Source organism: Saccopteryx leptura, chromosome 1 (assembly GCF_036850995.1).
Source record: "Saccopteryx leptura isolate mSacLep1 chromosome 1, mSacLep1_pri_phased_curated, whole genome shotgun sequence".
NCBI classification, from domain to species: domain Eukaryota; kingdom Metazoa; phylum Chordata; class Mammalia; order Chiroptera; family Emballonuridae; genus Saccopteryx; species Saccopteryx leptura.
The window spans coordinates 246,734,910-246,748,064 of record NC_089503.1 but is presented as its reverse complement, the minus strand read 5'-3'; the positions used below and the strand labels follow the sequence as shown (position 1 = coordinate 246,748,064).

At 47.2% G+C, this 13,155-nt stretch overlaps 1 protein-coding gene across 1 annotated transcript in view; it reads right to left on the bottom strand.

Annotated features, from left to right (window-relative positions):
* Nucleotides 1-10,648, bottom strand: part of ATCAY (ATCAY kinesin light chain interacting caytaxin) — a 34,457-nt gene extending 23,809 nt beyond the window's left edge. Inside the window, exons 1-2 of the mRNA XM_066343872.1 lie at nt 10,162-10,648; nt 7,692-7,809 (exon numbers count right to left, since the gene is read on the bottom strand). Of these exons, the coding sequence (XP_066199969.1) occupies nt 7,692-7,768 (77 nt within the window). The 5' untranslated portion in view covers nt 7,769-7,809; nt 10,162-10,648. The remainder of the gene's footprint in view (nt 1-7,691; nt 7,810-10,161) is intronic.
* Between the last annotated feature and the right edge of the window lie 2,507 nt (nt 10,649-13,155).

Below are 13,155 nucleotides of genomic sequence, written 5' to 3'. Positions count from 1 at the left end.
TAGACTTGACAGCCACTACAACTGAATAGACAATTCCTTGGAATAAATTACACACACACACACACACAATCATACACATAAATACATTAAAATATATCTCTATTGTGAATAAAATATATACTTATATGTATTATACAAATAAACACTATAATAGTATGTATTAATAATATTATATACAGCCTGACTGGTGGTGGCGCAGTGGATAGAGCATCAGACTGGGATGCAGAGGACCCAGGTACAAAACCCCGAGGTCGCCAGTTTGAGCATTGGCTTACCAGCTTGAGCGCGGGGTCACTGGCTTGAGCATGGGATCATAGACATGACCCCATGGTCACTGGCTTGAGTCCAAAGGCTTGAAGCTCAAAGTCACTGGCTTGAACCCAAGGTCGCTGGCTTGAGCAAGGGGTCCCTCGCTCTGCTGTTGCCCTGCCCCCCGTCAAGGAACATATGAGAAAGCAATCAATGAAGAACTAAGGTGCCACAACAAAGAATTGGTGCTTTTCATCTCTCTCCTTTCCTGCTTGTCTATCCCTATCTGTCCCTCTCTCTGTCTCTCTGTCTTTATCATAAAAAAATTATACACAATAATAATAAATACAATAATATAAATATATAATATATATAATGAAAATTCACTGGTTCTGTTTTCTTTCTTTTTTTTTAAATTAAGTGAGAGGCAGACAGGCAGTGAGACAGACTCCCACATGCATCCAATCAGGATCCACCTGGTAATCCCCATCTGGGGCTGATGCTCTGCCCATTTAAGCCTGCTGCTCTATTGCTCAGCAACCAAGCTATTTTTAACGCCTGAGGTGAAGCCATGGAGCCATCCTCAGTGCTTGGGGCCAACTTGTTCAAACCATTTGAGCCATGTCTGCAGGAGGGAAAGGGGGAGAGAGATAGAGAGATAGAGAGAAAACAGGTGGAGAAGCAGATGGTCGCTTCTCCTGTGTGGCCTGACCAGGAATCGAACCCAGGGCTTGTACATGCCAGGCTGACCCTCTCCTACTGAGCCAACTAGCCAGGGCCTGTTTTATTTTCTTAAGAACCTTGATCGATACAAGAGAAAGAAGGTGATAAACAAGTAAACAAATAGATAAAGAAAGCAGATGGTGACACTTGCAACAAAGACAATTAGCAAGGTGAAGGAGGAGGAGGGGCAGAGTGCAGTTACGGGGCAGTGAGGGAAGGCCGCTTTGAGGTGACTTTAGAGTGGAGACTTGAAAGCAAGTGGTTGGCATAATGGGAAGAGTGAGGGAAGGGCATTCCAGAGGGAAGGCATAGCAGGCACAAAGACAATGAGGCTGAATAAACTTGGTTGAGTTCTAGGAACAGATCAAAAAATGAACCAGGCCTGACCAGGCAGTGGCGCAGTGGATAAAGCGTCAGACTGGGATGTTTTATCCCAGGTTCGAAATCCCGCGGTCGCTGGCTTGAGTGTGGGCTCATCAGCTTGAGCGCAGGGTTGCTGGGCTTGAGCGTGGGATCATTGACATGACCCCATGGTCGCTGGCTTGAGCCCAAAGGTCACTGACTTGAGCAAGGTGTCACTCACTCTGCTGTAGCCCCCCCAGTTAAGACACATATGAGAAAGCAATCAACGAACAGCTAAGGTGCCACAATGAAGAACTGATGCTTCTCATCTCTCTTCCTGTCTGTCTGTCCCTATTTGACCCTCTCTCTGACTCTATCTCTGTCAAAAAAAAAAAAAAAGTGGACCAGGGGGCTAGCAGAGGGAGCACTGGGGGAGGAGTAGGGTATCGAAGGGATGGGTGGGGAGGGATGCAGGCGCCAGGGGGAGGTGCCGCTGTGGGGATGGGAGGAGGTATGAGGCTGAGGCACCTGGCACAGTCCCCAGAATGCAATGGATATTCAATAAATATTCTAGAAAAGCCGACTCAGCAGGACTACAGGCTCCTTGGATGAAAGCCCACAGCTTTCTGACAAAGGCAGAGCAAATACCCAACTGATCCACAGGGCTGTGGCTTTCAAGGACAGGTGAGGCCTTCTTATTTCCCCAAGTCTCAAGAAAACCTCAAATTATAGAGCTAAGCCCTGCCATGAACCTGAGGCAGATCCAGATAGCTCTCTGTAGAGCTTAGTCTCAGTGATGGGCAACACATGGAAAAAGTGGGGCTCCCCTTAATCTGCAAGGCATATGCTGTGGCTTTATCCTTCCATAAAATAATTCAGTTACTAACCCACAGTGCCTGGGAATGTGACCTCTAGGAAATAGGGTCTTTGCAGATGTAACAAAGTTGAGGCCATACTGGATTATGGGGGCCCTGAATCCAATGAGTGATATACTTATAAGGAGAAGAAAATTTGGGTCCTGGCCAGTTAGTTCAGTTTATAGAGCTTTGGCCCAGCATATGGATGCCCCAGGTTTGATTCCTGGTCAGAGCACACAAGAGAAGCAACCATCTGCTTCTCGCCGCCTCCCTCTCCTGCTTCTCTCCCTCTTCCCCTCCCACAGCCAGTGCCTTGATTGGTTTGAGCATCAGCCCCAGGCGCTGAGGATAACTTGGTTGGTCACAGTGCTTCAGCCTCAGATGCTAAAAATAGCTCAGTTGATTTAAGCATCAGCCCCAGACAGGAGTTGCTGGGTGGATCCTAGTCGGGGCACATGTGGGAGTTTGTCTCACTATCTCTCCTCCTCTCACTTAAAAAAAAAAAGAGAGAAGAAAATTTTGACACAGACACTCAGAGGAGGAGACCATGTGAAGATGGAGCAGGGGTTAAAGTGCTGTGTCCACAAGCCAAGGAATGCCAAAGATTGCCAGCAGGCACCAGAAGCTAGAAGAGGCAGGAAGGATTCTCCCCTTAGAGTCTTTGGAGGGAGTCTGGCCCTACTGGCACCTTGATTTTGGATTTCTGGCTTCCAGAACTGTGAAAGAATGCATTTTTGTTATCTAAAGCCACCCTGTTGGTGGTACTTTGCTATAGCACCTCTAGGAAACTCATATGCCCTCTCAGCATAAAAATGAAATCTCTCACCATGGGCATCTCTCAGGATGTGGCCTCTGTGAACCCACCAACCTCATACTAGTGATCTAGCTGGGCTCTCATACTGCATTCCCTGCCTTGTCAAGGTCTTCTTTGCCCCAGTGCCTTTGCACATCTGGTTTCCTTTCCCTAGAGCACTGCTTCCTACTTTTTTTTTTTTTTTTACAGAGATAGGGAGAGAGTTAGAGAGACGAATAGATAGGGACAGACAGGAACAGAGAGAGATGAGAAGTATCAATCATTAGTTTTTCATTGCGTGTTGCAACACCTTAGTTGTTCATTGATTGCTTTCTCATATGTGCCTTGACCGTGGGGCTACAGCAGACCGAGTAACCCCTTGCTCAAGCCAACAACCTTGGGTCCAAACTGGTGAGCTTTTGCTCACACCAGATGAGCCCATGCTCAAGCTGGTGACCTTGGGATCTCAAACCTGGGTCCTCCGCATCCCAGTCCGACGCTCTATCCACTGTGCCACCATCTGGTCAGGCTGCTTACTACTTTTAGACATTTTGTTAAATTTGGGACTATAGCAGAATAAAAATTTATAAAGAAACAAAGAAACAAAACCCATAACCACTCAGCTGATACACCAATCAGACATCTAATCCTGCACCTGCCTCTCCTCAGCTATGAGACCTTGGTTAAGCCCTTCTCTACTCTGGTTCTCAGTTTCTCCACTCAATCTTCCTTCAGCGCTTCAACCTGCTTCTGCTGTCCTCAGGGCCATTAGATGTATTGTTCTCTCTGCTTGGAATGCTCAGCCTCTACCTGGTCAGACCCCACCCAGAGACTCTTAAAGTACCAAGAACCCAACCTACCTACAAGTTTACAATGAGTTGTAAAGTTAAAAGGGACAACCTGTCTCTGCCCCAGACTGTGAGCACTCCATGAGGGTGGCTGTCTTGTTCTCCACGTGTCCCCAGCGTCTCACCCAGGGCCTGGCAAACAGTCAGAGCAGATCATTACAATGAATTAATGGAGAAAATAAGACAGTAAGACAGATAATCCCCCAGCTGCCCTCAGCTCAGGCTCCATAGGAATCTGCAGAAGGGCAGAAAATGAAGGAAGAGACTGCAAGATAATTGCAGCAGGAGGGGGCTGTGGGCACAGGACAAGCACTCCGACACCCACCGAAGAGCTTAAAGACGCCACTAGGAGGGGCTCACTGGGCTGGAAGAAATACAATTGTGAGTGGTCTTGCACCAGACAGAGGTCTTGTGTTGAAATGCAGCTGGACATGGCATCAAGGAGCTACACTCATTTCTTCCAGAAAGAGGAAGGCAGAGTCTTGGCAAAGGCACACTCCACAATCTGGCACTGCACAGCGAGGCCACTATCTTGCAAACACTGACCTACTGAAAAGGGAAAGGGACCTTCTGCAGCTGGGGAAACTCACTTGAAATTCACATGTGCATCTGTAGTCAGCCCCATTTCTGTCCCCACAATGCTTGAGAGAGGGGCTATCTTTTAAAATATTGTGGGAGGCAGGAGAAAGGGACTAGTATGAATAAGATACAATCTAATAGGAACAATACTGACGGTGACAATGATTGACTTTGGGCAGCCTTCATCATTTAAACAGCCCATCTTAGCCATCTAGCTCCACATGCATCATTGAGTTCTCACAACTTCGTAAGTCAGGGATGATTGCTGCTATTTTACAGATAGTAAAACTGAGGTACAAAGATGCTCAAAGAGCTGCCCAAGGTGGCTGAGCAAACTTGTTGGTATTCAAATCGAAAGGTTCTCAAAGTCCAGACCTATGAGTGTCGGTCTCAGCAGAGGCCAGAGATGCTAAGACTGGCCAAAGACCCCTGGGAACCCTAGGCATTTGGTGCTGAAAGGAACCTACTGAAATCACCCCATCAGATTCCACCTTTCACATGGGAGGAAACAGAACACCTCCCCCACACACACCAGGAGCAAGTAACTGTTCTCAAAGCCAGTTCTTGTCCATTTTAGAGCATTTTTAACTACATCAGGATTTCCTTGCTAGAAAACAATCCTTAATTCACCCAAACTGCCAAGTCTGGGTGTCAAGAGATCCCTTACCCAGGCATTAGCACACCCTATCTTATAGAGTTGAAGAGAAAGATTTATAGGAGGGAATGTGGAGATGAAAGAACATTCTAAAGGTGCAAGGCAGGAGGTTGACCCAGTGCCCATCTCTTTCCCAAAACACTTGTATATCTGGAGACAAACTCCTGTGGTCAACGGTACTGGGCAAACAAGAGATTCTCAGCTCTTCTGAAAAACAGCACCTCTCACTACAAAGAACCACACAGACATGTGCAAAATGTAGACTGAAAATGACTAGATTCAAATTCAAATGGGGGTGATGCCCTCCACATTGCAGCTTCTACTTGAACAATCAATAGGGAGCTTGGGATTTCTCCCACCAGCCCACTTAGCTTTTGAATGGGACCAGTTGTATATAAAGTGTACACTGGACAATTTGAGTCCACATATCTATATACTCTACTCCAACCTGCATCCGTTTCATGTCTACTTTCTGACCTCAGCACCCTTGCTGACTAAGATTTCTGGAGCTGGAGAGCCTCTTCATAGTCTCTTTTCCAAGGTAAACATGTTCATTCTCTTTGATTATTCCTTTCCAGATGGTTCCATAACTAACTCTTGGTCATCCTCTCCTGGGGGAAGTCCTTGCATTAAAGGAGGAGATGAGTTGTTATATCCAACCAATGAATTAGGAGAGCCTATGTTGATGTTTTCTCTCTCTCTCTCTTTTTAATTGATTTTTAGAGAGAGAGGAAGGAGGGAGAGAGAGAAAGAGAGAGAGAGAGAGAGAGAGAGAAACATGGATTTGTTGTTCCACTTATTTATGCATTCATTGTTTGATTCTTGTATGTGCCCTGACAGGACCAAACCCTCAACCTCATCATGTCAGGATGATGCTCTAACCAAATGAGCTACCTGGCCAGGGCCTGAAGCTGTTTTTCTTAGGCAAGCAAGGCTTTGCTGGAGGAGGCGAGAGAGAGAGAGAGAGAGAGAGAGAGAGAGAGAGAAAGGGAAAAAAAACAGGGATGAAGGGAGGAAGAAAAGTATTGTAGGAAGGGAGAGAGAGATAGGCCAGGTGGCTCATGCATGTCCAGCAGATGCTCAGGACATTCTTCCTACTTAAGTTTTTGTTCCTTCCAGTATTTATTCATCTATTGAGCACTGACTATGCCAGGCTCTGTTCTTTTTCTTTTCTTCCTTTTCCCCTTCCTTCCTTCCTTCCTTCCTTCCTTCCTTCCTTCCTTCCTTCCTTCCTTCCTTTCTTCCCTCCTTCCCTTCTTTCTTTCAAGTAAGAGAAGAGAAGATAGTGAGACAGACTCCAACATGTGCCCTAGCTGGGATCCACCTGGCAATTCCTGTCTAGGGCCAATGCTCAGATCAGCTGAGCTATTTTTAGCACCTGAGGCTGACATGCTTGGACCATCTGAGCTATCCCCAGTGTCCTGGGCCAACACATGAACCAATCAAACCACTGGCTATAGAAGGGGAAGAGGGAGAGAAGGGGGAGAGGGAAGAGGAGAGAAGCAGATGGTCAGTTCTCTTGTGTGTCCTGACCAGGAATCAAATCTGAGACATTCATACACTGGGCAATGCTCTACCCACTGAGCAACTGGCCAGGCCCTCCAGGCTCTGTTCTCATGCTGGCATACAGCAGTGGTCAAACCAAAGGCTCTGCTCTCATGGGGTTCTCTTTGGGGAAAATAAGAAAATTACATAAAATATTTAGCACAGTAGATAGAATAAGTCTATGGCTGCTGTAACAAATTACCCCAAACCAACACACATGTATTTTCTTATGATTCTAGAGGCCAGAAGTAAGTCTAAAACCACTGGGTAAAGGCAAGGTGTGAGCAGGGCTGGTTTCTTCTGAAGGCTCCAGGGGAGAATCTGGCAATTGTATCCCTTGGTTTGTGGTCCCTTTCTCCCATGACTCCAATATGTTACATCCATCATCATAGCTCCTACTTCGGAAGTCAAGTGTCCTTCTGCCTCCCTGTTAAATGGACCCCTGTGATGACATTGAGGATCCACCTGGATAATCCAGAATCATCTCCTTATTTTAAGATCTTAATCACATTTGCAAAATGCCTTTTACCATTAAGGGAACATTCTCAGCTTCCAGTGATTAGGGTGTGGATATCTTGCATACCATTATTTAGGAACTGGGGGGGGGGGTAATAAAGGAGTCAGGAGGTCCTTTCTGAGCAGGTGGCCTATGGACAGAGACTTGAAGAAGGTGAAGGAGGCATGAGTGTCTGGGGATGAGTGTTGCAGGCAGAAGTAAGAGCCAGTATAAAGTCTGAATGTTAGAGGCAGCTGGGCATAGGCAAGGAACTGGAAGGAAGCTACCGGGGCTGGAAGGGCATGAAGGGGACAGAAAGTGAATGGGAGTGAGCTCAAAGGAGCAGGTGGAGGCTGAACTCTGGATTCTCTGTGAGATGGGCAACTGCCTCAGGGGTTTAGGTAGGAGTATGACACAGTCCCTCTGGCTGCTGCACATGATATTACACTATCACTTGGATTTATGGGAACCCAAGTAAGGCTATTGTAATAGTCCATGAGATGGGTTTATAAGAATGTTAAGAATTCCTAAAATAGTGTAGAAATGGGAGCTTTTTGGGAGCCCACCTCCTCAATGACTCACACGGAGACCTGGGGAACAATACCTGGGAAGACCTTCATCCTGCCATTCGTCCTTCACATCCACGTTTTCCATCCGGAGCGTGGCTTCTGTTGTCCCCATTGGATCTGGGAAGAGGCACTGGCTTGAAGCAGGGATTAATTCTGAGGGAGAGCCATGGATGATGGTTTTACTGGACAATTATCATAATAACAACCTCTTACCATGTGCAGCATTTCAGATCCATTTGCAAAGAGTGCTTGCATCCATCATTTTATTGAATCATTGCTCAGCCCCATGAGGCTTCCCATTTCACAGGTGAGAACACAGGCATTGAGAGCTAAGAACAACCATGTGGATCTGGAATGTGAACCAGGAGAGAGGCTGGGGCTCCAGCAACAAGCCCCTCTCCCTCTAAAGCTCTGCAACCAATCTTTTCCAGACTCATCATCCCTTCATTATCTTGGAATTCAACTGGAAAGCCACAAAGCAATTAAACTCATGTATACTAAAGTGCTGATGACTGATATACTTAAGCTTCCTTGCTGGTATTGACACTTTCACACAGGACCTGGTCAACTCCAACCTTCCTCTGTTTGCTCCAGGCCACCTGCTCTGCCCCTTTGCGCTTCCCACCTCCAAAGAAGCAAATCCTGACAACTTGTTGATCTGAGAGCTAATGAAGGCAGTGTGGAAAGTGACCAGGGCTGGAAGTCAGGATTATAATTACTACCAACCACAAAATGCCAGTTTTGCTTTTACTATTCTAGGAGCTGGCTGGGGCAGGGCAGGGCAGACACAGCACTCTAGTGGATGCTTAAGTGCTAGGCTATTGGGAGTGGGCTCAGCTACTGAGCAAGACTGAATTTGGGTATGCCTCGAGGCACGCAGACTCTCAGGCCTTTCACCCCTCCAGGCCTCAGTTTTCCCATCAGTAAATGAAAGACTTGTGCTAGAAATAGTCTTTATGATACCCTTTTGGACATAACATTCCGGAGTCTCATGACTCAACTGATACCAGTTTTGTGTTTTTAAACCAGTGGTTCTCCACTGGGGACACTTGGCAGTGTTTGGAGGCATTTTTTATTGTCACAACTAGAGGGGGGTGCTCCTGGGATTGAAAGGGTGAGGGCCAGGGATGAGTCTCAACACCCTACAGTGCCCAGGGTATTATGATTTGGCCCCAAATATCTACAGATCTGAGATTAAGAAACCCTGTTCTAATCTGCAGGTTTGTGAAAGCACTTCAGGCATGGGTTTGCTGCCATCATAGAGGGCCCACTGTGTCACTGCATCCCACCCTCCCAACCTCCAAACAGCTCCTGTGTTGTTATCTTCACTTGTCAGCATCTAAGGTCCCTACTTCCAGCCAGCTTCTCACCTTCCCTGATGCCCAGCTGCCCCTCTGTAGAGCTGATGTGTGGCTAATAGTTTGGGTGTGACATCCAAAGCTCTGCATGCACCGAACCACAATCCCTGGAAAGGGTGGGTCTGCATTTGGGATCATGGCTCAGAGAGGGCGGACCCAGAAGAAGCCTGAGACAGGTGAGGGCCAGGCAGGGAGGGAGGCAATGGCTACAATAAGAACCCCTTCCCCTACCTCTTTGAGAGTTTCTCACTTGATTCTTTTCACTGTCCTCAATGTCGTCATTCATTCATGGAGGAGGGACAGTGAGACGCAGTATGGGGGTGGGGGGATCTCTTCCTAACAGTACAGGCATCCACCACCACCCAGAACCTTACTGCAAGTGAAAGTGCACATCAATGAAAATTCATTTCCTATCTAAAGGGAGTGATATTTTGCATTAGTTTACCTTATATTGATCTGGGTGTGACCTCAGACCCAAAAGAATGACCCCCCCCCCACACACACACCTATAGCCCAGACCCTGAAACCACATGTCACCCTAAGAGTCTCTAAATATACTATAGGTGTGGGTAGGCCCCCATGGGCCCTGTCCACTCTCACTCTCCCATCCTGACTTCACATTTAAGAATGGCTGGGACAAAAATGGCAAAGGCTGGGACAGCTGAGAAGTGTCCCTTTGTGCTGTGGTGCTGAATTATTAGCACATCACATTCAAGTTCAGATAGAGAAGGAGGAATCTGTCTTCAACCATCTTCCTTCCTCCCACCTCATAGGCAAGCCTTTATGTACCCATCTCTCAAATCCTTTTTCCAGATCGCTGCTGTGTTATAAATAGGAAAGCACAGAGGTGGGACGTGGACATGTTGGTCTCTTAGAAAGCGTTCCAGAGAGGGGCTGAGGGGTTTTATCTGCCTAATCTCCAAACATGTCCGGAAAATTGTTCAGTTCTCTGCTTTCAGGTGAGCGGTAGGCATGGAAGGGGAACTGTAGGTGTGAATGCCGGCAGAGGGAAAAATGAGTGGTTTCCCACCCAAAGAGTCGCAGGACGGCGATTCTCTGCTCCCATCAGCCAGGAGGCGGGTGGCAGCAGCAGATGCCTGTGGCACCCCTCCTGGACAGGTTGGGAGAAAAAGGAAGGTGGACTCACCTCTGCGGTGAGTGCTGGTTACCTCCACCGCCTCTCCAGATTACGCTCAAACAAAGGCGAGCCCTGCGCGGCTGCAGCCCAGCATCCCCGGTCTTCCGCGCCCTGTCCCGGGTCTTCAGAGTATCCGAGGAGGATGCGCGCAGGGGCGGACTCTGCATCCAAGCAAGGTCACCCAGAGCAACGTGGCCGGCGCAGAGAGGCGCTTTGTCCAGGGGTGGGGAGCGGCTTGCAGCTAGCTGTCGGCTCCCCCCCGCTCCGCGGCAGCCTCGTCCCCTGTCATGGTCGCAGCTTTTGCCTTTGAGGTATTTTCTTCTTTACAGCTCGCAGCTGCCAGAGGCTCGGCTTCTTTAAGATGGTTAATTACGCTGCTTTTGTGTGCGGGGTGGGTCGGTGGGGGCAGGGCTAACCAAAAAGCACAGCCCCCTGCCAGATCCGGGGCTCTCCATTGGCTGGGAGGAAATATTTCCAAGAGCTTCACCAGCCGCAGAAGCGGAAATGATTTTCTGATGGCGCATCGCAGGTCAGAAAAAAACCCAAAAAACAAAAGAAAAACAAGCAACAAATAAATAAACAAATGGTGAAGATGGCCTCATTCCTTCGATTAAGAGGGAAGGAAGGAGAAGACAATATCCTCAGGACCCTATTTCACGGTTCCTCCCCCGGCCACTCCCTGTTGTTTGAGCTTTGTGCTAAGGAACGGGATGGGTGCTGGGGAGACGATCACCTCAGGCACACTTGCTTGGGGCCACCAAGGGAAAGGTGCTCCTTGCAGTTGTGCACTGCGGTGACCTGCCCCGCAGGACTTCAGGAGGACAGTAGAATGGTATAGAGTTAACAGTTAAGCCTCTGATATCAGACCAGAAGTGGGTTTTGAGCCCTGGATTGGCCTCAGTTTCCTCATCTATGAAATGGAAATATGGTACTGGTGTTTCAACATTTAATGACATAGTGCACTGAGAGCGCTTAACTTGATGTGGGTGCATGAGAAAGGCTCTATATATATTTCTTGCTGACTGTTATTATTTTTAGACCTATAGCAGGCTGAATAGTGTCTCCCCCAAAGACATATGGCCATGTCCTAACCCCTGACATGACCTTATTTGAAAAAAGAGTCTTTGCAGATGAAATTCAGTTAAGCATCTCCAGATGAGAGGATCCTGGATTTAGGAAGGGGAGAAGACATATGAGAAGGGAATGTCATGTGACAATGGAGGCAGAGATCAGGGTGATGCATCTACAAGTCAGGGAACACCAAGAAGTGCCAACCAGAAGCTGAGAGAGAGGCCTGGAATGGATTCTCCCTCACAGCCTCCAGAAGGAGCCAGCCCTGCCAACACCTTGATTTGCAGTTCTGGTCTCCAAAACAGTGAGAAAATAGATTTCTAAGGTTTTGAGCCACTTCGTGTATGGTACTTTGTTATGGCAGCACCAGGACACTAATACACGAACCCAAGTCGGAACTGATGCTTATTCTTCCCTCCAGCCCTTTAATCACCGCGGTGGTTTCTGCGTTCTATGAACACATCAAGTTTATTCCCATCACAGGGCCTGTGCATGTGCCGTTCCCTCTACCAAAAATGCTTTTCTCCCAAATGTTCGCATTATGCAATTGTCACCTCAGAAATAATTTCCTCAGAGAGGACTTCCCTTATCACCCTCAACTTGCCTTCCACTCCACTACCCTCCTTCCCATTGCTCAGTCTGATTTTCCTAAGTATATATATTTTAATTGTGGTACAATACACATAACATAAAATTTGTGATTTTAACCATATATAAGTACACAGTTCAGTGGCATTAAATACATTTACATTGTTGCGCAACCATCCCCACTAGTTCCAGAACTTTTTCATCATCTTAAATAGAAATCCCATTCCCATTAAGCCCTCCCTCAAACTCCCTCAGGCACTCATAAATTCACTTTCTGTCCCTGTGGATTTGCCTGTTCTGGACATTTCACATAAAAGGAATCACACACTTCGTGGCCTTTTGTGCCTGGATTCTCTCCCTGAGCATCATGTTTTCAAGTTTCATCCACATGTAGTATGTGTCAGAGCTTTGTTCTTTTTCTTGGCTTGGTAATATTCCAGTGTGTGGATGGACCATGTTGTGTTTATCCATTCAATAGTGGTTGGACACTTTGGCTCTTTCTCCTTTCCTGGAATAGTGACTAGTGTTGCTATCAACATGGGTGTATATGGGCTTATTATGAACCCTGATAACTTTTTTTCACAGCATTTCCCACTATTTGAAATGATTTACTTGTTTATTTTTTTATTCTGTACCCCCTTATTAGACTATAAATTTCAAGAGAAATGAAACCTACTTGGTCTTGTTCACTGCAATGGTCTCTGCAGAGGGCAGCTGTACCCAGAACAAAGAAGATGTTTGGGAAACACAGGTAGAATGTGTGAATGCTGGTTCCCATCGTGGATACCACACATATCTGATATCCACGATGTTTTGTGCGACTTCCTCCCTCAAAACATCAGGGTATGGCCTGACCATGTGGTGGCGCAGTGGATAGAGCATCGGACTGGGATGCGGAGGACCCAGGTTCGAGACCCCGAGGTCGCCAGCTTGAGTGCAGGCTCATCTGGTTTGAGCAAAGCTCACTAGCTTGGACCCAAGGTCGCTGGCTTGAGCAAGTGGTTACTCGGTCTGCTGAAGCCCCACAGTCAAGGCACATATGAGAAAGCAATCAATGAACAACGAAGGTGTTGCAATGAAAAACTGATGATTGATGCTTCTCATCTCTCTCCATTCCTGTCTGTCTGTCCCTATCTATCCCTCTCTCTGACTCACTCTCTGTCTCTGAAAAAATAACAACAATAACAACAACAAAACCACAAACATCAGGGTATGTATCCCTCCAAGTCAAAGGTATAAAGATAACTGCCCCACAGCAGAGGGAGAGTGGAGCACAAAGCCTCCATCACGATCTGGACTTTGCACTTCTTGGTTAGAGGAAGTGGAGCTCTGGGAAGAGATCCT